This window comes from Littorina saxatilis, linkage group LG9 (genome assembly GCF_037325665.1).
Source record: "Littorina saxatilis isolate snail1 linkage group LG9, US_GU_Lsax_2.0, whole genome shotgun sequence".
Taxonomy (NCBI): Eukaryota; Metazoa; Mollusca; class Gastropoda; order Littorinimorpha; family Littorinidae; genus Littorina; species Littorina saxatilis.
This window is the reverse complement of record NC_090253.1, coordinates 3,018,670-3,043,290: the sequence shown is the minus strand read 5'-3', so window position 1 is coordinate 3,043,290 and position 24,621 is coordinate 3,018,670. Positions and strand designations below refer to the sequence as shown.

The 24,621-nt window shown below is 43.0% G+C and overlaps 1 protein-coding gene across 1 annotated transcript in view; it reads left to right on the top strand.

Annotated features, from left to right (window-relative positions):
* Window positions 1-24,621, top strand: part of LOC138977005 (nitric oxide synthase-like) — an 89,567-nt gene that overhangs the window by 34,260 nt on the left and 30,686 nt on the right. The window contains exons 8-15 of the mRNA XM_070349896.1: window positions 1,346-1,487; window positions 6,734-6,876; window positions 7,876-8,050; window positions 14,378-14,479; window positions 14,827-15,021; window positions 15,439-15,536; window positions 23,528-23,672; window positions 24,068-24,172. Of these exons, the coding sequence (XP_070205997.1) occupies window positions 1,346-1,487; window positions 6,734-6,876; window positions 7,876-8,050; window positions 14,378-14,479; window positions 14,827-15,021; window positions 15,439-15,536; window positions 23,528-23,672; window positions 24,068-24,172 (1,105 nt within the window). The remainder of the gene's footprint in view (window positions 1-1,345; window positions 1,488-6,733; window positions 6,877-7,875; window positions 8,051-14,377; window positions 14,480-14,826; window positions 15,022-15,438; window positions 15,537-23,527; window positions 23,673-24,067; window positions 24,173-24,621) is intronic.

The window sequence follows — 24,621 nt, the reverse complement described above, 5'->3', positions numbered from 1 at the left end:
GTTAGGGGGTGGGGGTCGCAGTCCTCTGGTTTCATTCAGCATTTACAGGTGAAGCAATCCAGGAATGGGTCCGGGAGGAGGGAGGTTCAAAGATTTTCACTGACCGTACGAACTCTGTCAGACCCGAACATTTTTATGATAAGTTGTAACAAATGGAGCCAAAATATTAAAGTTAATAAATCATCGAAATCAGACAATAATCTGGCAGAAGCTCACGCCGACCAGAGGGCTTTTTTTAAATACAACTTAAACGATGAAAGAATGCCAGAAGTAGTTCAGAGTTCTAAAACTCAAAACAGAAAGTTATAAGTCTTACATTTTAAACAGATTTCTGCCAAAGGGGCAAACCATCGAAAGTTATAGGGACAATGGAAGCGAGCAACAACATATTCCATCCTACATAGTGGTCACAGGAACAGCTGGTATACTCCTCTCTCAAGTCATGTCCATACAAGTAAAAGAAATTCCTGAATAAGGTGACAGAGACAAAAGGAGGGAGCAACAACACATTCCATCTCACATAGTGGTCCCAGGAACAATCAAATACTGTATGGCTCAGTAAACAGCAAGAGGGATAAAGGAAAACTCAAAAATGTATTCACTGACCGTACGAACCCTGTCAGACACGAACATTTTTATGATAAGTTGTAACAAATGGACATAAAAGTTCTGAGAGTCGGAGATTTAATCAAAGTTCAAACTAAAAGTTAAGAACCGGAATTTGTTTCCCCTCTAAACAACCCAAATCGTGCAGTCTCACACCTCTTTATATTGTGTGTGAAGATGTTGCCCTGATATAACCTTATTTAGTCAAGCAGTATGTAAGAAATGTTAAGTCCTTTGTACTGGAAACTTGCATTCTCCCAGTAAGGTCATATATTGTACTACGTTGCAAGCCCCTGGAGCAATTTTTTTATTAGTGCTTTTGTGAACAAGAAACAATTAACAAGTGGCTCTACCCCATCTCCCCCCTTTCCTCTATGCCATCTCCCCCCTTTCCTCGTCGCGATATAACCTTGAATGGTTGAAGAAAAGAAAAGGAGCGTATCCGCCAGGGACTTGTCGCTGTCCACAGCTGTGTTATTTATGGAGGCACTGACTGGCTCTGCGGCGGGAAAAAGCTCTCTGCACTGGCGCGCTCAGCCTACAGAAACTAGTTTTTGTCTTGTGCACGTGGATTAAAATTTTTTTTTAATTTATTTTACACAATTAAAAAAATTATTAGAGTAAAATAAAACATTAAAACGTTCATAATAAACAATAGTAAACAAGAATTATTAAAGTCTGCTGGACCCAAGTGCTAGCGTACTCGGGGATAACCTTTCATACTGTTCTCTTCACGCAGGTCAGCCATCACGATCTTCCCCCAGCGCTCAAAGAACAGGGGAGACTACCGCGTGTGGAACGCTCAGCTCATCAACTACGCTGGTTACAGACAGCCTGACGGCTCCGTCATTGGAGACCCCAAGTTATGCGAGTTTACTGAGGTGGGTGTATGTTTTATGGTGATGATGATGATGATGATGATGATTGTGGTGGTCATGGTGGTCATTATGATAGTCATGATGCTGCTGCTGCTGATGATGATGATGATGATGATGATGATGATAACGACGACAATGGCGGTGACAGTGACGGTGATGCTGTTCATGATTATGGTGGTAATGCTGCTGATGCTGAAGTTGATGATTACTTGGATGATGACGATGAACTCATCAAAAAGTCCTTCTGAAGACTTGATTTTGTAGCGCACGGAAGCCTGAAGAGGGAGAAACAAAATGCAAAACTTCTGATTTTGAAAATGGTAGCTGTAATATTGGAAAGCAAACAAAGTCTGTGAAGTGTATGTACCAAGAAAACAAGACCACCAAATCAAGAAACTGCAACAGCAACTAAATATTAACCTCTGACAGTATGTAAAGTCCTCAAATTTGACACTGTGTCGCCTTTTTTTGGCCCGATCACGTAATCGCTCGCACTTTGCAGTCAATCTTTAGAACTGTGCGAACACGAGAGAGGAGCTGTGTGTGAAAGGGTATGAGTAAAAATCGCTATTCTGCTCATTCCCACTTGGTGCATGTCAACAGTGCGGGTAGTCGTGGTTTTATTTTGGGGGAAGCCCAAAATGGCTCGCCTGTCGGTTGCGCTGTTTGGCCACGGGTTTAGTAAGTTGTCACGTTGTAGGTAGGGAGTAAGAGAGGAAAGGGTGAGGAAAAGGGGGGGGGGGGTGGAATGATGCGTTCAGAAACTGAGAGAGAGAGGGGGGAGAGAGGGGGGAGAGAGAGGGGAGGGAGAGAGGAAGATACAGAGACAGACTGAGAGAGAAAATGAAAAAGAGAGACGCAAACACTCACAGAGCGTAATTTACTCTAATTAGACATAATTGCCATACATGCCAAAAGACCAAGATGACGAAATTTATTTTGCGAAAAAAGTTGATCATCTTCCATTAGTGTCAGCAGAATGAACTTCCAATAATGTTTTATTTCAGTTCCAAAGGCAAATCATTATATACTTAACTTCAAATATGTTTCTTCTGGAAATAAAATCAATGAGACTCCATGCTTGGTTACGACCGCCTAGCATCTTTCCAGTAATCATTCTGTGTATTCCGATCTGTTGGGTGCAGTTGTAGAATCGTTTGAGGAAAACGTAGAACAATAGCACGTGAAACGAGTTCCTCTCTTTCAGTCAATATTGACCTTGGAGGCACAGTGCTTCACGGGCTGTTTGGCGTGTTTTCGATAAAGTTAGATGGATGTGTGTGTGTGTCTATGTGTGTGTTACGTGTGTGTGTGTGTGTGTGTGTGTGGGTGTGTGTTGTGTGTGTGTGTGTGTGTGTGTTACGTGTGTGTGTGTGTGTATATATATGTGTGTGTGTGTGTGTGTGTGTGTGTGTGTATGTGTGTGTGTGTGTGTGTGTGAGTGTGTGTGTGTGCGTGCGAGTGCGGAGTGCGAGTGTTAGTGCGTGTGTGTGTGGGTGCGAGCGAGTGTGTGTGTGTGTGTGTGTGTCCGTGTGTGTGTCTGTGTGTGTCTGTGTGTGCGTGCGCGCGCCCGAGTCTGTCTGCCTGGTCGTTTGTCTGTCTGTCAGTCTGCAATTTAAAGAAAAAGATTGGGAAAGACAGAAACGACAGACGGAAATTAAGGAAAACAAGAAAGATCTTGGATACAAAAGTACACACGCAGAGCTGTTCGTTCATAACTGTCATCATGTGCTACAAATAGGAAGGCGATCGCCCGACCAACTTCTGAACGGTAAGCGTAACGTGAGGATCGCGTAAACCGTTCACTTCTCGTGTTTTTCCAATACAAATCTCAAATTATCAGAAATGATATTGGGAACCGGTTATTCGTGCCAGTAAATACTCTTTTTAATACCTTTTTGCTGTTTTTTAAAATTCATTTGACAAGTGTACTGCGTTTTAGTCTTGATTTGAAGGGTTGATGGAACAAATTCGCGCGGTTTCTGTGAGAACAACTTCACTTGTCATCATTTTCAAGAGTTTTCATTCACAAGCACCTGGGAAATAAATCTCATGTTCCGCAGGCAATAAATCGAGGTGGTGAATGGGTTTGAGCTTTCAGGTGAAACGTGGATTGTCAAAGCAAAAGCCAATCAGGCTGATTGTTTGATGTGTGGAACCATCGCGGCTTTGGATTTGTGTTTCCGAGGACAACGATTGTAAGCATTCAGTCTCAAAGACCCAATCAATGTTGATAATTACCGCGGCGACTCATGGTCAATTTGCAATTTATCTCTGTAATCGCAAAATCCACAACGAAAAGTCATAAACACTTAAAAAGAAAAGAAATATGCTCAACACTTACTGAACTCACATGTAAGATCGCAGCTCTGTACATTTTCAGACTGGAAGAAAAGCGTCAACAAGCTACGTTTGACGTGACATACAAGGTTGACGTGTTATCTCGAGCTACTGTGACGATGCTTTGTGGCCCGGAGTTGGATTCTAAAAATTCGCCTCCCTGTGGGTTATTGTGCATTTTGTTGCACAACCAAAATGATGACAAAAACGATGTTTGGTGGCTTGTCGTCAGACCAGCATTTTGTTGTTGGTCCTCGGGGAGCATATCGCCTTTTGTCTCATATTTATCAACCGCGGCCTTCGGCCTTGGTCGATAAAGATGAAACAAAAGACGATATGGTCCCCTTGGACCAACAAAAAAGCTGGTCTGTCAACAAGCCACCAAACATCTTATATTAACTACTTTCAAGAAAAAAAGATCGGTTTCTAAAATAGTTAGCGCGATCATTGGTTTATCTTAGTGAAAACAAACTTGTAACACCATTGAACTGGACGGCAAGCAACAAGGGTGTACATTCACTCACAATGAAATCAGGGGCGGACGAGGGGGGGGTTTCTGGGGTTTCCGGAAACCCCCCCCCCAGCCAAAAAATAAAAATATTTTTGTGTGTTTTTTTGGGTTGAGTTTCAATTTTGTGGGTATTAATCAGTGACAAAATCTGCTGCCTGGAACTGGTAATGATCATCCTCAGAATGCACCAGCTTGCACCATTTTGCATCCTTTTTTTCAAAATTTTCCGGGGGGCATGCCCCCGGACCCCCCTAGCAAGCTAGGCGCTTCGCGCCGTCGGCTCGGCGCTTCGCGCCTTCACACCCATATCTTCACAATATACTTTTGGAAACCCCCCCCATAAAATGAACTGATCCGCCCCTGGAAATACTTGTATCACAGTAATGTTAGCCCTGTAAATGAGCAAGCTATTTCGCAAACATCTTGGGCGTGCCTTGGAACGGAAAGCGTAACGCTTTTCTGACAAAATGGCGGAATTATAGGAGTGAAGCATTTTCTCCTTGAGGACTTTATTGAATAGGAAGGTTTCCGCCAGTTATCTCTCTTTGAGGTTTTGGGTGCTTACAGAGTACCGTGCCCCTTGTGGGGGCATCAAACATGGCGACAAGTGATGCGACAGAAGGAATTTGTGCTACAAACTTTGCTACTTTTGACGTACCTAGATTAAAAAAGTATCTTCAAGAGAGAGGAATTACGATAACTGGATACACGAAGAACAGCTTGATCCAGTTGGCAAAGTGTGCGGAACAAGTGCAAGTGCCCACCGACCCCAATAACCAGAACGTGTGTGTGCAAGGTGAGGTGCGGGGCAAGTTGAAGGCGATCGGTTTTCCCGTTGAGGATCCTTTCTCATTGACTTTTGCAAACAATTTTGTTCATGCGCCAAAGATATGACTTTTTGACATCTTCGGCTTTCTCATAGAGCGGAAGAATGACCTTGACCGGCATTCTACGAAGGCCTACAAGACATTCACAAAGGTCACAAAGCAGGGTCAAGCTGATAGCTTCGGGACGACCACTTGATCCACAGCCTACACAGGATTTATTTTGTATTCGGCTTTAGAATCGGGTGCAAAGTGACTCGAATAGATCTCAGTGTGTACTTCAAGTCAACTTTTTATTCTCCATACACACAGTGCACTTTGCCAGTCACCTGAACAACACATGATTTCGTGCAGTCCCACTACTAAAAGGGACGAAGTATGCCCCCAGAAAATGTCCCGCCAAAAGGGGAATAACCGGAATCGAGGTCACAAGCAGGGTCAAGGGGAAGGTCGGCTGGGCGGACAGGAGACTATTTGATAAAGTGTGGAGTTAAAGGCCTGATAAAACTCCTTGAGTCGCATCGATTGAACTCCACGGTGCACTGGCGCAGTTCTGTCCATTCTCACTTTCGCTTTTTTGATCTCTCTGCCTCTGTAAGTGTGTGTGTGTGTGTGTGTGTGTGTGTGTGTGTGTGTGTGTGTGTGTGTGTGTGTGTGTGTGTGTCTCTCTCTCTCTCTTTCTCTCTCTCTCTCTTTCTCTCTTTCTCTCTCTCTCTCTCTCTCTCTCTCTCTCTCTCTCTCTCTCTCTCTCTCTCTCTCTCTCTTGTCCTATTTTCAAGTCAAGGATGTGCATTGCGGGTCTAACGAGGTCAACTTCCGGCAAAATCCTTTCTTATTGACGGGCCTTTCTCAGAATTGTTTTCTTTTTTAATATCGGCGTTGAGACAAAAGCCAAGCATTCGTGAATTTCATGATAGTCCCCCGATAATTTTGGTCATGCGGTGTCGGGTGAGTTGAAGTCAGATTTGTATCATCTTCTTACACCTTCGAACTGGTTAAAGAGCTTCATTGCGTCCTCGTCTATATAAATTTTAAAGAGTTATTAAAAAAAATCAACAGTAGCCGTAAGAAGATTGAAGCGATGCCACAAGTGGCATTCTGCCGCTCTTCTAGCTCTCAGAATACAGAATACGGAATCTTTAATTGACCAAGGTTGTGAATTTGTGTAGAGGTCTCTAATGCGCGCTGTCATTTTTAGATGCTAAGAATTTCAGTAGGGACAACACAACAACTTAGAGACTGACGAGGAGATGACGGGGACCTCGACATTAAAAATGATGATGATAATGATGATGATGGTGATGATGATGATGATGATGATGATGATGATGATGATGATGATGATGATGATGATGATGATGATGATGATGGTGATGATGAAGATGGTGATGATGATGATGATGCTGATGATGATGATGCTGATGCTGATGATGATGATGACGACGACAATAAAAAGAACGTCCTAACGAAGTGGGGGAAGACGACGACGACTACTACGACGACCAAATGAAGACAAAAACAATAACGCCAACAAAAAGGCCACAGCATTAACAGCCATTCTGTATTGATTGCAGCTGGTGCTGAAGCTGGGGTGGAAGCCGAAGACGATGACGCCGTTCGACGTGCTGCCCCTGGTGCTGTCTGCTGCTGGACAGGACCCCGAGATGTTCGAGGTCCCCCCGGAACTCATCCTCGAGGTCAACTTCAAACACCCAAAGTAAGCCTGAACTATATCTCACCTGAGCCATCACGAGGTTATAGACCTTAATATTTAATGACATATCATACCGATGCATGCATAGCCTGGTGGCGACCTCACGATTAATTTTAGAAGTCACCGAGACGAACTTCGTTCTAGGAATTCTTTATCACTTCCACGGGAGACATACAGAAGACGTCACACCATTATTCATGTCATGACGTCTTTTTGTCCTTTCGTTTGGCTTCTGACGTCAGAGATTTCACTTCCAAAAAGAGGGTTGTTGTTTTTAAACCGGTATTGTATCTTTATAAGAGTGTTAGTTCGGCCGGCCGTAGAGTGGAGTTAAGTTCCGATTGATTTTTGAGCTAAAGTTTTAAAACTTAACATCTTCTGGGGTTTAATGACCTCCAGTTATGAAGAAAGTCCGTTTTGACCATCGTCAAATATCTAGCTCACAGTGGCGTTATATTTGGGCCAAAAGTCGAAAATCATCAATTTGGTAAATATTTCTGCAGCTTGAACTTTGACACTGTATGCACATTTAGGATTGTACGATCTCAAGACATGATCCATGGCTGGTTGACACACGTCAAAAATCAGTGTAACTGCAGGGTCACGTTTGAGTAACAAATTTGAAAAATATCACTTTCTCGAAAGAAAACATTTATTTTAATTTAAAAAGAAACTTCACACACTTGGATTTGTGTCAGCCATGTTGTTCGCATGTTGGCTTTTCGTTCAAACAAGAATTCTAAGTTACTGGAACGTTTGATTTATGACAAAACAAGACATTCACCAATATAGTTTTAATAACATTTTTATTCATTTATTATTTTAAAATTTGTATTATTTTTTTTTATAATAAAATAAATACTTGCGTCATAATTTAAACGTTCCAGTAACTTACCATCCTTGTTTTTTGATCCTGCATTTTGGAACATAAGCACTGTATCTGTTTTTGGATTTTCGTGCTGGTTTCAAAGTTGAAAGTGTTGGTCTGTGTGCAATCTACAGGTACCCGTGGTTCGCTGAGATGGGGATGAAGTGGTTCACGCTACCCGCAGTGTCCGGCATGCTGTTTGACTGCGGGGGACTGGAGTTCACTGCCTGCCCCTTTAACGGCTGGTACATGGGCACCGAGATTGGGGCACGTGACTTCTGTGATCCCAACAGATACAACATCCTGGAGGTAGGCTGTGTAACATATCTGTCACGCTGAGGCACTCCTTGTTTGGTCGATTTTGTACGTGTTGTATCTGTCTGCTTCTTTGTGTCTGGCAATCTGGCAAGCCCTCACTCCGTTTGTCTGTGTTCTCTGTCTGTCTATATCGCTCTGTCCGTGTTCTCTGTCTGTCTATATCGCTCTGTTTGTCTGTGTTGTCTGTCTGTCTATATCGCTCTGTTTGTCTGTGTTCTCTGTCTGTCTATATCGCTCTGTCCGTGTTCTCTGTCTGTCTATATCGCTCTGTTTGTCTGTGTTCTCTGTCTGTCTATATCGCTCTGTTTGTCTGTGTCTGTCTGTCTATATCGCTCTGCTTGTCTGTGTTCTCTGTCTGTCTATATCGCTCTGTTTGTCTGTGTTGTCTGTCTGTCTATATCGCTCTGTTTGTCTGTGTTGTCTGTCTGTCTATATCGCTCTGTTTGTCTGTGTTGTCTGTCTGTCTATATCGCTCTGTTTGTCTGTGTTGTCTGTCTGTCTATATCGCTCTGTTTGTCTGTGTTGTCTGTCTGTCTATATCGCCCTGTCTGTGTTCTCTGTCTGTCTATATCGCTCTGTTTGTCTGTGTTGTCTGTCTATATCGCTCTGTTTGTCTGTGTTCTCTGTCTGTCTATATCGCTCTGTTTGTCTGTGTTGTCTGTCTATATCGCTCTGTTTGTCTGTGTTCTCTGTCTGTCTATATCGCTCTGTTTGTCTGTGTTGTCTGTCTATATCGCTCTGTTTGTCTGTGTTCTCTGTCTGTCTATATCGCTCTGTTTGTCTGTGTTCTCTGTCTGTCTATATCGCTCTGTTTGTCTGTGTTCTCTGTTTGTCTATATCGCTCTGTTTGTCTGTGTTCTCTGTCTGTCTATATCGCTCTGCTTGTCTGTGTTCTCTGTCTGTCTATATCGCTCTGTTTGTCTGTGTTGTCTATCTATATCGCTCTGCTTGTCTGTGTTGTCTGTCTGTCTATATCGCTCTGTTTGTCTGTGTTCTCTGTCTGTCTATATCGCTCTGTTTGTCTGTGTTGTCTGTCTGTCTATATCGCTCTGTTTGTCTGTGTTGTCTGTCTGTCTATATCGCTCTGTTTGTCTGTGTTCTCTGTCTATATCGCTCTGTTTGTCTGTGTTCTCTGTCTGTCTATATCGCCCTGTCTGTCTGTGTCCTCTGTCTGTCTATATCGCTCTGTTTGTCTGTGTTCTCTGTCTGTCTATATCGCCCTGTCTGTCTGTGTCCTCTGTCTGTCTATATCGCTCTGTTTGTCTGTGTTGTCTGTCTGTCTATATCGCTCTGTTTGTCTGTGTTGTCTGTCTGTCTATATCGCTCTGTTTGTCTGTGTTCTCTCTGTCTGTCTATATCGCTCTGTTTGTCTGTGTTCTCTGTCTGTCTATATCGCTCTGTTTGTCTGTGTTCTCTGTCTGTCTATATCGCTCTGTTTGTCTGTGTTCTCTGTCTATATCGCTCTGTTTGTCTGTGTTGTCTGTCTGTCTATATCGCTCTGTTTGTCTGTGTTGTCTGTCTGTCTATATCGCTCTGTCTGTCTGTGTTCTCTGTCTGTCTATATCGCTCTGTTTGTCTGTGTTGTCTGTCTGTCTATATCGCTCTGTTTGTCTGTGTTCTCTGTCTGTCTATATCGCTCTGTTTGTCTGCGTTGTCTGTCTATATCGCTCTGTTTGTCTGTGTTCTCTGTCTGTCTATATCGCTCTGTTTGTCTGTGTTCTCTCTGTCTGTCTATATCGCTCTGTTTGTCTGTGTTGTCTGTCTGTCTATATCGCTCTGTTTGTCTGTGTTGTCTGTCTGTCTATATCGCTCTGCTTGTCTGTGTTCTCTGTCTGTCTATATCGCTCTGTTTGTCTGTGTTCTCTCTGTCTGTCTATATCGCTCTGTTTGTCTGTGTTGTCTGTCTGTCTATATCGCTCTGCTTGTCTGTGTTCTCTGTCTGTCTATATCGCTCTGTTTGTCTGTGTTCTCTCTGTCTGTCTATATCGCTCTGTTTGTGTTCTCTGTCTGTCTATATCGCTCTGTCCGTGTTCTCTGTCTGTCTATATCGCTCTGTTTGTCTGTGTTGTCTGTCTGTCTATATCGCTCTGTTTGTCTGTGTTGTCTGTCTGTCTATATCGCTCTGTTTGTCTGTGTTGTCTGTCTGTCTATATCGCTCTGTTTGTCTGTGTTCTCTGTCTGTCTATATCGCTCTGTTTGTCTGTGTTGTCTGTCTGTCTATATCGCTCTGTTTGTCTGTGTTGTCTGTCTGTCTATATCGCTCTGTCTGTCTGTGTTCTCTGTCTGTCTATATCGCTCTGTTTGTCTGTGTTGTCTGTCTGTCTATATCGCTCTGTTTGTCTGTGTTGTCTGTCTGTCTATATCGCTCTGTTTGTCTGTGTTGTCTGTCTGTCTATATCGCTCTGTTTGTCTGTGTTGTCTGTCTGTCTATATCGCTCTGTTTGTCTGTGTTCTCTGTCTGTCTATATCGCTCTGTTTGTGTGTGTTCTCTGTCTGTCTATATCGCTCTGTTTGTCTGTGTTCTCTGTCTGTCTATATCGCTCTGTTTGTCTGTGTTGTCTGTCTGTCTATATCGCTCTGTTTGTCTGTGTTGTCTGTCTATCTATATCGCTCTGTCTGTCTGTGTTCTCTGTCTGTCTATATCGATCTGTTTGTCTGTGTTGTCTGTCTGTCTATATCGCTCTGTTTGTCTGTGTTCTCTGTCTGTCTATATCGCTCTGTTTGTCTGTCTGTCTATATCGCTCTGTTTGTGTGTGTTCTCTGTCTGTCTATATCGCTCTGTTTGTCTGTGTTCTCTGTCTGTCTATATCGCTCTGTTTGTCTGTTCTCTGTCTGTCTATATCGCTCTGTCTGTGTCTTTGTTTTCTGTCTGTTTGTCTATTTTTGTCCATATGTTCATTTCTGTCTGTCTGTTTGTCTGGCTGGCTGGCTGTCTGGCTTTGCTGGCTGTCTGGTCCCTGTGCTATTTTACCTGTCTAATGTAGCCAAGAGAAATAAACGAAAAAAGTCCTCGCCCTACGTAGAACCCCAACTAAATGTCACAAGAAAATGTCATGTCAAGAAGATAGTGCTTTTTGTGTGCCGCTTGTGGGTTAAGCACAGTACAGGAATGCTTACACGTGCGTGCCAACATTACAGACAACGCCGCTTAATTCGATCTCGTCGGCCCCCCCCCCCCCCCCCCCCCCCCCCCCCCCCCGAAGAGTTCGAGGTATGTCGCAAATATGATATTCGGCCTAGCTGCTTGTGCTTCTACAATGAACGCGGCCTCTATTTATTTTTGCAAACGTTCAGAGCACAATTCTTTGGTCTGTTTTTGTCAGTTTTTGTGTCGGTCTAGCTAATGACATAACATTGTATTAATTTCTCCCTAGCTGGTTTGTCTGTCTTTCTGTCTGTCCGTCTGTCCGTCTGTCTGCCTAAGCGATTGTCTTTCTGGATAAGCATGCGTCGTTTTGTCATTCAGTTTGGCTACCTGCCCCTCTGCCTGTTTACATTCAAAAGAGATGTTAATCCTCGCTGTCGATGTTCAAATTGGAGCGAGATTATACGCCATTACTTCTGATAACCTACAAACGATCATTACTATAGCGACCATTAAGACAAGACTCATCTTTTCAAATTATCTGAGGCGGTGCTGCGTTTGACAAGCATTCGGCATTACTAATTGGTTTCTGAAGCGTGCTTAAAGGCACAGTAAGCCTCCCGTAAACCATTACAGATACGGTCAGGCTTTTACACACAGTACAAAACACTTTCATTTAAACACTCACCGATTGAGAACATCCCAGGTGCCCTCCGTAAAGAGCGAACAATTTTCAAAGAATTTATTTTTGCGTGGTTTATCTTACCCCTGAGCCATCGTGAACCCGTGTGATCCAGTTTCCCTTTTTCACAATGTAGTCGTCAGTTAGTTATTTGAATGCGACTATTTACAATAGCACGTTTTTATGCACGAAACAAACGGCTGTGGTTCACAAGAACTCTAGCGATGGCTTTTGACTGTTGAGAGGAACGGCGATATGCACTGATAAACCGGCGTCGTCTGCTACGACCCTTGCGTGACCCTGCTTCCGGGCTTTTCTTTTTTCAAACTTTCACAACTTCGAATTGTACTGATCTTGTCTTGATGAAAAAAGAATTCTTTTATGATTAAAGAATGTTTGTGTAACAAGCTGTCAATTTATTATTTAGATTTTAAAAGTTAGGTCTAGCGCAAAAACGCACCACGGTCCAAAAACATGTTGATAATCATCGATTCACGGCTATCGCCAGTTTACATCGATAGAATGAGACCCGAAGGGAAGTAACTCATGTTTGACCTGAGTTCAGGATGGGTCCAAAAAGTGTTCGAGACAATCTGCAAAATTAATTCTTTAAAAATTACTGGCTCTTTACGTAGGGCACCTAGGATGTTCCCGTTTGGTGAGCGTTCAAATGGAAGGGTGTTTGTACTGTGTGTAAAAGCCTGACAGTATCTGTGATGGTTTACGGGAGGCTTACTGTCCGGGCGTGAATTCCGGTATTCATAACAGCCGTCCAGCACCAAAACGAGGCGCCATTGCTGTTGAGGCCAAGTCCACGAAAATAAATTCTTTGAAAATTTCTCACGCTCGACAGAAAGCAGCCAGGATGTTCCCGTTCGGTGAGCGTTCAAATGGAAGTATGCTTGTAGACGCTCGGGGAGCTCTGTGATGGTTTACGGGAGGCTTACTGTGCCTTTAAAGGCACAGTCTTTTCAATGTTAATTAACGATTCAGCTCAACATCTGAAATAACAGAGCCAGATTTTTTTAATAAGGCCACCAAAAAAAATAGTCTGTTTACGGTAACATGGGCAAAAAAAATAGGGTCGGTAGGTCGGGATTTTTTTTTTTCTTCCAAAAAAACATATTTTTTAAAGGTACTGAACTTGTCAAATCCAGGTGCACGGAGCCCCTGGGGCTTTTAGTCATACCTCAGGCAGCTATCCGTTAGAAGAACTACCAAGTTTCATTGACTTGCACCCAAAGAGTCAAGAACTGCGATTATTTACGAATTAATTTCGGACTCTGTCCCGGCTGGTCTTGACCTATGTTTGGATCTAAATTTAGATCAGGTAGATTTGATTAGATCACCACATCATGCACAAAAAGACACGTCACTAGCAAACTATGTCAGACATCATCATGAGTTTGTGTAAAACAAAATGGAGGCCGGAATCACTCAGTTGAATCGAACTCCGATCAAACACCACGTAATAACTAGGTTAATTTATGCACTCGCGTGAACAAGCCAACTGTCGAGCTTCACAGATGTCGTCGTTGGGTAGTTTTGGGTTTGTTTTACTACCATAGGAGGATTTTTGAACTGTAAATGCACTCAGCTGCAACAAAAACGCAAAACGAAGGCTGTGAGCTGCACTGTGCCTTTAAGTTATTTTGCCAAAAAACAAAGACTTTTTTTCTCCCCCAAATGCCCCAAAAAGTTTAGGGTCGCGCGAAAAAATAGGGTCGGTCGGGATTCTGTAAACAGACTATTTGTTTGTTGTTGGCCTAAGATAGAACCATCCCTCCCTCTCCTATGACACCCACATAAACTCAAAAGTTTTCTGCATGTGAATAGTGGGGATCAATCAATCAGTGACGCTTATATCGCGCATATTCCGTGGGTACAGTTCTAGGCGCTCTGCAGTGATGCCGTGTGAGATGAAATTTTATACGGCCAGTAATTGCAGCCATTTCGGCGCATATTTACCTTTCATGGCCTATTATTCCAAGTCACACGGGTATAGGTAGACAATTATTACTGTGCCTAAGCAATTTTGCCAGGAAATACCCTTTTGTCAATCGTGGGATCTTTAACGTGCACACCCAATGTAGTGTACACGGGGGGGGGGGGGGGGGGGGGGGGGGAGTTCGGACACCGAAGAGAGTCTGCACACAAAATTGACTCTGAAATAAATTTCCGCCGAACCTGGGATCGAATTCACGCTGACAGCGGCCAACTGAATACAAATCCAGCGCGCTACCAACTGAGCTATATCCCCGCCCGGGATGGCAACAACCCGATTCCGCCGTGTGTAAGGTTGAAGGTGTGTGTAAGATTCAAGGTGTGGTTGATTTTGTTTATTGTTTGGTATATTCCCTACAACCTATAATTATGCCATTATAGCCTTCCAGGGCAGTCCTTCTGAGTGAATCTTGAACGGTCGCTCTTTTCAGTTTCAGGTTCAGTATGTGACGTAACTACCACGGGCCAAATTCGAGACTATGCCTTGGGAATTATTTCATGATTTAACTCCGTGTAACCGCAAGTGGATTGTGTTGTTTCATTGCAGAAAGTGGCAGTCAACATGGGCCTGGATGTCAGGAAGAGTTCCTCTCTGTGGAAAGATCGAGCCCTGGTTGAAGTCAACATTGCTGTTCTACACAGTTTTCAGGTACTGTTTCTGTCTGTCTTGGCTGGCTTGTCTGGCATGATGGTTGTCTGGCTGTGTTGCTGGTTTGTTGGCTCTCAGTGTGTCTGTCAGTCTGTCTGTCTGTCTGTCCGTCTGTGTATCTATGTGTCTGTCTGTCTGTCTGTCTGTCAATGTATCTCTGTGTTTGTCTGTTTGTGTGTATGTGTCTGTCTGTCTGAATATGTTGTCTTGTCTCTTGATTTTTTTCAATGGCTATTTTTTCTCTGTCTTTGTCCTTTCTATAATGCGCCTTGTCATCTAACTTTCACCACCTCTCAGTTCACTTGTGGGCTTTTACGTTTTGTGCTTGCATTATTTTCCTGTACCAGGCTTCAGAGGTGACCATCACAGACCACCACGCAGCCTCAGACTCCTTCATGAAACATCTGGAGAACGAGCAGAGGCTGAGGGGAGGTTGTCCTGCCGACTGGGTATGGATCGTACCCCCCATGAGCGGTTCCCTCACCCCCGTCTTTCACCAAGAGATGCTGCTCTACAAGCTCAAACCTTCCTATGAGTATCAGGTATGTTGATTTGGCTTGAAAAGCTTTTAAGACGATCTGATGACTGTGTTCACTCGAAACATGTGTTTTCATTGGTGCGATGCTTTGCCTTAGAATGTATAGTCTGGCTTGCAAAGCTTGTGAGACGATATGGTGTGGTAACTCGAAGCATTTTGTTCATTGGTGTGATGCTTTGCCTTGAAATCTTTAGGAATTCAACTAGCTTCCAAAGCGTGTGAGACGGCATGGTGTGTTTTTTCGAAACATTTTGTTCCTCGGTGTGATGTTTTACCTTGAAATCTTTATGAATTCATCCGGCTTGCAAAGTTTTGAGACGGCATGGTGTGATACCTCGAAGCGTTTTTCTTCTTGCTGTTGTGCTTCGCTTTGGAATGTCGCTCGAATAGCCTGTAAGATGACCTGCGGATGGTGTTTCAGGAAGAGCCGTGGAAGACACACGTGTGGAAGAAGGATCGGGACAACCCCAAGTCACAGGAACGTTCCAAGAGGAAATTTGGCTTCAGGGAGCTCGCCAGGTAAATTACTTTATGTTTCTTTGTCATTTTCTGAGTTGTTGTTTAATTTTGTGTGTGTGTTTTTGTGTGTGTGGTTTGTTTTCCATTGCCACAGGAACGATCCAAAAGGAATTTTGGCTTCAATGAGTTCGCCAGGCATTGCACTGGTGTTTGTTATCTACTGGGATTTTGTTTATATTTGTGTGTTTTTTGTGGGTATTGGTTTGTGTTTTGTTTTGTTTCATTTGCCATACACATTTCATTTGTGCTTGGAGGGGGAAACGGGTTGAAGCGACTTAATGAAAAAAGAAAGGGAACGCCTACTTATGAAAGCCATGTGATTTTATGGTCTTCTTTGGCTTTGTGTGTGTTAATGAGTTGATTAATGTATTTATTTGATGTGTTTTTGTGTGTTTTAGTAATTAGATTGTATAGTCACATTTTCATTTTCAAAAGTATTCTATAATCTGTCATTGTGTCTACGAGTGTCGACGAATTTCAAAGAAGAACCCCACATTCTGTGACAAAATATATATTTCAAATCCATGTTAATACCTGATTCAGCCCAGAAGATGATAAGGAGGCGGCAGAGCCTTTAAAGCAGAAGGTGCTGCAACCGGATCTTGACGGCATGATCACGATCACCACAAAGAGCCAAGGCTCAGGACGACCGTTGTAAGACTTGCCCACCTCAGCATAACCCAACAAGCTTGATTCCACGGAATCGTTAACCTGCGAAAACAACTGAGCTTTAACCCCCACAGGACAATTTATTAGAGCGTCGCGGAAGAGATGATTGTTAGAATCTGTCCTTTTTAACTTTAGTACCCTTCCTGCTTTAGGGAAGACGGAAGTGATTATCTTAATGTGATGGTGGTTTTGTGTATATGCACTGAATGTTAACCTTAGAATGACTGATAACTCCAGGGCAAATAGCATATTCAAGGGACTGACGTCATTGAACCAACTAATGTCTTCTTGTTTTAAAGAAATGTCGATTGTAAAGTGGAAGACGTATTCGGTATTAGTGCTTATAACTCTAAAACATGAATTAACATTCGTTTATAATCGTATAAATTTATGGGAATACGTGTAGCAACATTTTAGACATTCACAGTTCACCTGTTAAATACTTTTTGTTATCGTTTTATATGATTTTAACCAAGAAGATTGCTTTTCATTCCGACTTTAATTACTTGTTTAAATATCACGAAATAAATTGTCTGATTGTTGTTAGTCGGACAGTTTGCAATCATTTCGAACGTGTTCAACCGCTAGTTAGTTGTTGCTTTGTGGGTCCAGCGGACCATATAGGCCAAATCAAGACTCAACTCAACTCAACTCAACTCAACTCAAATTTTATTGGCTTCAATTTTCACATAGAAGAATTTGTCTTGCGCTTGGGATTAAGACATAGGCAGAAAGTAAGAGTATAACGCATTCATATCGCATTTCATGTATCACACACAGTAATCACTAGTATAGGCCTAGGCCTACAGATATCACATTTGTCCCTGTATCACACATGCAGATAAATAGTATCACATTTCCACGTATCACACACAATATATACATTACATAACATACAGCAAGTTCCATCTCCCGCGCTCCCCCCCTCCCACACATACATATCCTCGCACGTGCGTCGACTCCATACAAATGACATCATCAGTCCATTAACTAAAATACACAATGACTAGTAGAGGGTACATGATACACAATACGTGCTCAACTAGACCTGCTAACTAAAATAATAACAGAGACAGAAACAAGAACCGGGCACAACATTTACACGTGTGTGACCTACTTTACATCAAGTGCCTGTGATCTATAAATAACAATGATTGCGTTTAAAGTAAAACATGAATAATGCCGATGTTTGCTAACAATGAATACATAAAAACTAAGATAAGAATGTATGTGCTTTCATAATATTATTATTTTATAAAACACAGTGGGGAAATTGGAAAATAATTTTTATACGAAACTGCGCACATCGAGTCGAGCTCTGTAGCGTGTGTGTTCGGAGGCAGAAGACACACATGGCTGTGGATATTAGTTGTTGTGAGATTCGATGGATTAAAAAGGATACCCCATGTGTGTTCTTACACAACCTGTAAATTATAATACCCTGTGGTTAAAGTTTTATAGCGCTGTTCACCGCCGAATGGCAGTCTCATGGCGCTTTACATTAGACATTAAAATTTAATATTTTACATATAAAAAGTTTTCTCGAAAGAAATAACATACAAGCATTAAACACACAACGACCACTTATAGTTATATAAGATAATCTAGAAAAATTGTTTTTAAAAAGATGAAAAAAACCACGTAAGATAAGTAATAGACACATAGTTACACATAAAGTGTGGAAGTCTTTGTAACCAAGTGTAAAGCAAACATTGACAGTGTTTGTTTTCGTCACTCCATATGACTATATTCTCGAGGTTGTACAGAAATAACAATAAATGTACTTTACCATGGCCAAGGACAGTTTATATTATTACTCATGACTCTGATATTGAAATAATATTATGATTGGGTACTTTTGTATCACGACAGTGAAACGTTACACACATCTTAGAACAAGTATGATAAACAATGTCATTCCCAAAAGTGACAGATTCTTCCAGTATAAAGTAATTAAGCCTATGTCCACTTACATTCGCTCCTAAACCGCTTTTTCAGCCATCTGGACGCCCGTTGTAGGATCTGCCCACCTCAGCGTAACCTGCAGAAGTCTCCTCTTCACACACATCCCCTACCTCCCCACTGTGTGTGTGTGTGTGTGCACCCATTGCACTTCGCTCATAGCGGTTACAAAGTATGTTTGAATACAGGCTGGACAGCCGTGTGAGAAGGGTACTTTGTACTCGGAGAACGTACTCTGAGCAGGCTGTGTAGCTCAGTCTTCGGGTTGCTTTGCGATGATAGGCCCCTGTAGCCGCGCTGAAGCTATATATAGCGATGGATATGCTGCGGTTCCGCACTGCCGCCGTTCGGATAACTCAGTGAATGGAGCCAAATCGAAAATAAAGCCAAACTAGCAAAACATACAGTTTACATTTTGATCTTTTGAGTGTTTGTGTCTTTCGGATTCCGTTTTTTGTTTCATCGATCGTTTACTATTAATTTCCAATCAAGAATTTACGTCACCATTACCGGACGCGATTTCCGGTGATGAAAAAAGCTTGACGTGATAATGCCGCGCGCGAAGAGATTCGAAGCAATTCCGTCTGTCAAAATTAAGGTTCTCACTGGAAAACGAGGACGTCCTAAAACTGTTCAGGTTGAACTTGACTCAAAGCAGAGACATAGACATGTATGTATGTCTCTGCTCAAAGCGAAGACGGCATTATGACAATGAAAGCCCGGTGGAGAAGAGACGTGTGGCTCTGACTGTGACTACGAAGAAGGGCTGGAAATTGATTCAGGCTTGTTTCTTTGTCCTCAAATGTTCTTTTGATTGTGTGTAATTCAATGTCCATAACTAGTTCATGACAAGCAGACAAAGTATCGTGCCGTGGGCTTGCAGTATCATGACAAGCAGTCAAAGTATCGTGCCGTGGGCTTGCAGTTCATGACAAGCAGACAAAGTATCGTGCCGTGGGCTTGCAGTATCATGACAAGCAGACAAAGTATCGTGCCGTGGGCTTGCAGTATCATGACCAGCAGACAAAGTATCGTGCCGTGGGCTGGCAGTATCATGACAAGCAGACAAAGTATCGTGCCGTGGGCTTGCAGTATCATGACAAGCAGACAAAGTATCGTGCCGTGGGCTTGCAGTATCATGACCAGCAGACAAAGTATCGTGCCGTGGGCTGGCAGTATCATGACAAGCAGACAAAGTATCGTGCCGTGGGCTTGCAGTATCATGACAAGCAGACAAAGTATCGTGCCGTGGGCTTGCAGTATCATGACAAGCAGACACAGTATCGTACCGTGGGCTTGCAGTATCATGACAAGCAGACACAGTATCGTGCCGTGGGCTGCAGTATCATGACAAGCAGACAAAGTATCGTGCCGTGGGCTTGCAGTATCATGACAAGCAGACAAAGTATCGTGCCGTGGGCTTGCAGTATCATGACAAGCAGACAAAGTATCGTGCCGTGGGCTTGCAGTATCATGACAAGCAGTCAAAGTATCGTGCCGTGGGCTTGCAGTATCATGACAAGCAGACAAAGTATCGTGCCGTGGGCTGCAGTATCATGACAAGCAGACAAAGTATCGTGCCGTGGGCTTGCAGTTCATGACAAGCAGACAAAGTATCGTGCCGTGGGCTTGCAGTATCATGACAAGCAGACAAAGTATCGTGCCGTGGGCTTGCAGTATCATGACAAGCAGACAAAGTATCGTGCCGTGGGCTTGCAGTATCATGCACACGGACACGGAGGGTGGAAGGGGGGGGGGGGTAGAAACTAAGTTGTTCTCTGGCTTGGGGGGTGCGGGGAGCAGTTTACTTTAATCTTACACTGATTACCAGTGCTAAGTACACGGAAGAACTGACACGTAACACGGTTACCCAACCGCAACGGACAGGGAGGGACGCAGTTTCGCGCCCAACAATCACCCCCACAATAACTCCGCCCACCAAGCCTAAGGCTAAGGGCCCCACTACACCAATCGCTGACGCCACCCCCAACCACAGGGACGTTGAGTGACACACACTTATACCCTAATTACACGAAGCAGCCAACCCATGAGCGGGAACTGTTACCCGACAATAAGACCTCAGATCAACTCTGACCAAACTATCTACTTAAACACGCAGAGTTAACTACTTGCCAGTGGGAACGCTCAGTCCCCACTATCACAGCTACTGTGATCAAAACCCTCCGAATTTGTGAGGTACACATACAACGAAACCCTCAATTACTGAGAGGTACTTCAACTCAATCTGCCTCACATTAAGAGAGCAACAGCCCAACCAAGGGCAATATATACGATCTTCTCATCACCGACAGGCAAAACAGCCTTGACTACCGATCTATACAATACGTTCACCTTCATTGGGAACGCTCAGCCTCTACTATCAAAGCTACTGTGATCATAACCCTCAGAATGTGTGAGGTACACATACAACGAAATCCTCAATCACTGAGAGGTACTTCAACTTAATCTGCCTCACATTAGGAGAGCAACAGCCCAACCAAGGGCAATATATATATATATCCCATGACCTCCCTTCTTTGTCTCTGTTACTTCAGTATGGGTATATATGTTGTATTTTTATAGCTCAATAAATACATCATGGACTCCAAAAAATATATGATAGTGCAGATTCCGATTTGGGCAAAGGACTACTTTCCTCCCGACCTTTGACCTCGCGCCGAACAATGTGACACATTTGTATGAAGTTCTAAAATCGTATTGCACGGCTCAGAAAACCATATCAGTTGCACGCAAAAATGAATCTCAGAACTGATCTGATGTATGAGATGCAATAAGCAAAAGTTTCTTTCATTATGAAAGCAATGCAGGTCGAAAAAAACGAACATTCAACTTACAAGATAACCAGATGCTAGCGAACCAAAACAAAAACACGAGTACCCTCCCCTTGCATCGTTAGCAGACGACTTTTGAGAATCTGTCGGAAGTGTGTTTTGGTGTGCGCCTTCAGCTATCAAACATCGGCTGTTTCACGTGTTTTGCGAGCAAGTCTACTCTTTTGTCTGGCTCTGCAGTAAGTCCACATATTTTTCCGTAATCCAGTCATATTCCTTCAAAATGCAATCAATCGGCGGTGACAGACGTGTCGGTCGCGTTTTCCTCACTCCCATACCAGTTTAAGTTCATCCATGCAAACACACTCGCAAAAGTTTATCACGTAGATACATTTCAAATAGGGAGCAAATGGTTAAATCTAAACCTACATATTTGTTCCCTAAAATTTGCTTCTCTGTCAATAAGCCTAATTACACACGTTCGAGAAAAACAACGTGGAATCGATTCTGAATCGAGTAAGCCAAATGGGTCCCAAACCCGTTTCGCCCGTTCTGCCGACCTGAAACGCAAAACAAAAGAATTGTGCGCTTCAACTAAATTAATTTCTATTCGACTTCATTACTTTCTTGCAACTTATGAACCTTTACTTAAAGCTTTTAAATGGTCTGAAAGTAGTGTTACCGCGTACTTATCGATGCACTCATTCGTTTTATTTTTTCAGCGACGGTCACTTAGTTTAAGGTTGCAAAAGGGCTAAGTCTCGCTGGCAACAGTTTTACCCTGCACAGATCGCAACAGTGCCGCTAGTAGTCTACACTTTGTGTTTGATGGTAGAATGGGATATACAGATTACAACACTCGTGGTTTTTTTATATGGCTTGTATTTCAGTCAAGACCCAGCGGGAATATCAATCGAGAGCCACTCGCCAGAGGCTCGTGTCTCCCGATGATATTCATCCGCTGGGTCTTGACTGAAATACAAGCCATATAAAAAACCACTCGTGTTGTAACCTATACATATGACCTTCTCATCACCGACAGGCAAAACAGCTTTGACTACCGATCTCTACAATACGTTTACCTTCATTGGAAACGCTCAGCCTCTACTATCAAAGCTACTGTGATTATAACACTCAGATCTTATGAGGTACACTACAAATCATACATAAATGATTATCTGTTTGTGGAGAAACAAAATAATGAGATGGGTTGAACAAACAACTACACCACTCCCCATATCTACCTGTACCATTAGTACACATAAAAGAACGGAATAAACCCGTTAAAGAAACAGTGACATTTATAATCACTGAGCCTCATATAAGTCTCAATCACTGAGAGGACATTTGGGTAATCAACCACCAGTACATGCAAGTACACCCCAACAAGGGAAATGAATAATAGTCATCTATAAATGATTATTCTCAATCGAGAAACAAGATGATGAGGATATGGGTTTGAATAGTTGTCCCCTAACGAGGCTACCTTTCAGTTTCCCACAAAAACTCTATAAAATCACATGTTCAAAGAAGTTGTCCTGACAGCTTGAAACTGTAAATCTTGCCGAAAAGTACCATCTTTGGGAGAGGTACTTAGGGATCTCTGGGCTGCCTACTGCATTTGCCGGGTTTGGCAGACCCTTGATTTTTACCGCCCAGCTGACAAAGTAAAATTCTGAGATTTGGTCATCCCCAGTAAAGCATGTGATAACTGATATTTTCTGAGAACTGCTAAGACTAAGGGGGGGGGGGGGGGAATTGTCGTCAAGGGGGCGTGTCAGTTGCTCTGCAGACGCTCTGCCGTTTCTGATTGGCTGCGAGTGTCGGAGGCTGTCAGCTGGACCAGAGTCCACTTTCAAAGTGCATTGTAGAGACGAGATGTGCAAGCCAGTAGGCGGATGCTCCGCAGACAGCCCGGCCAAGGTACACTTTCGAAGTATCGAAGTATACTTACCCACGGCTACTCAGCCGTGTATTTGACATACTTTCAATCCGCTATGAGCGATGTGCAATACCTCGAGTGTGTTTGTGTGTGTGTGTGTGTGTGTGTGTGTGTGTGTGTGTGTGTGTGTGTGTGTGTGTGTGTGTGTGTGTGTGTGTGTGTGTGTGTGCATGCGTGCGTATGTACATGTCAAAACTTGACTAAATGTAAAAACAGAATAAATTATTCACTCTCTTACAACCCAACAAGCCTGACAGAGTTATATCCGGAGGTCGTCTATTGTTGTCCTTGTTCGCGCGCGCACGTCACGCCGACGGATGTTACGCCGATTGGGCATAAAGGCGCGCACGTCACGCCGACGGATGCTACGCTGATTGGGCATAAAGGCGGTCCTTAATTTAGCCCGAAGTCGACTTCGCGAAGTCTTTACCGAAAACTCAGTGCTACAGCTTCGTGAGGCCTTCTTCGCGTAGACGACTCCGCCCAGTGAAGGACAGGCTTAATTATCAACGTCCTCGTACCTGCTTGTTTGTCATGTTGTTATAATTCTATTTCCATCCTTAGGGTTGCCAAGTTATTGTACCTGCTTGTTTGTCATTGTGTTATACTGCTATTTCCATCCTTAGGGCGGTCAGGTTCTCGGCCAGGCTGATGGGCCGTGCGCTGGCCCGGCGAGTCAAGTGCACCATCATGTACGCCACAGAGACCGGCAAGTCTGAGCGATTCGCCACCACGCTCTGTGAGATCTTCAAACACGCCTTTGACGCCAGGGTAAGACCTGCCTGATTGTTTTTATATTTGTTTAAAAATCAAAGAAACGTGAAAAGTTAGTTACTGAAAAGTGAATTCTGTTTCATAGACAACACAAAATATTCACTAGCACGTCGACCAAGTGACCTTTGAACTGGACGACTTCTTTTAAAGTTTCTCTTACGTAAAATAATAATAAATTATGATCTAAGTCAGGTGATGATTGCATTAATTGTTAACCATGTTATCTTAAACATGTATTATTTTTTATTTTGGGGGAACGTGTATGACCATAAGCATTTTTTTTGTTGTCGTTCTAATGTATAAAACAAGCTTAAAGCAAAGAGTGTTCCTAGTGTAGCAAATAATTCCCTGTAAATATGATCGCATAATAAATTCACCTTGAATGATTTCAGGTGGTGTGCATGGACTCGTATGACGTCATTCAGCTTGAACACGAGTCCCTGGTCCTTGTGGTCACCAGTACGTTTGGCAACGGTGACCCTCCGGAGAATGGGGAGGTCAGTCAACTTTTTGTATTTGTTTGGCCCCTAAAACAGAACAAAATAACATGTACGTGTATTCTAAAGCAACCCCTTGAACCCTGTAACAACTTATTGTTTTTATGTCTGCATTCACAATCATGTTCAATATTTGTTTACATTTTTAGTTTGGTTTCTAAGCACCAAAGGGGAAAAACCTTTATTAAACACTTGTGAAACATGAGAATACCGGAGAAATCCGATTAAAGAATTCAGATGAAAATTCCTAAGCATTACAACCTTCCCAAAGCTGGGAGATGGTCTTCAAGGGAGACAATCAGCTTGCTGCAAGTCAATAAACAATTTACAGCGGTTGTTTCCCTTGTAAGAGTTTTCATCCTTGTTGCTGTCATCAGAACCGGCTACGTGATACGGCAGTTAAAGGCACAGTAAGCCTCCCGTAAACCATCACAGATACTGTCAGGCTT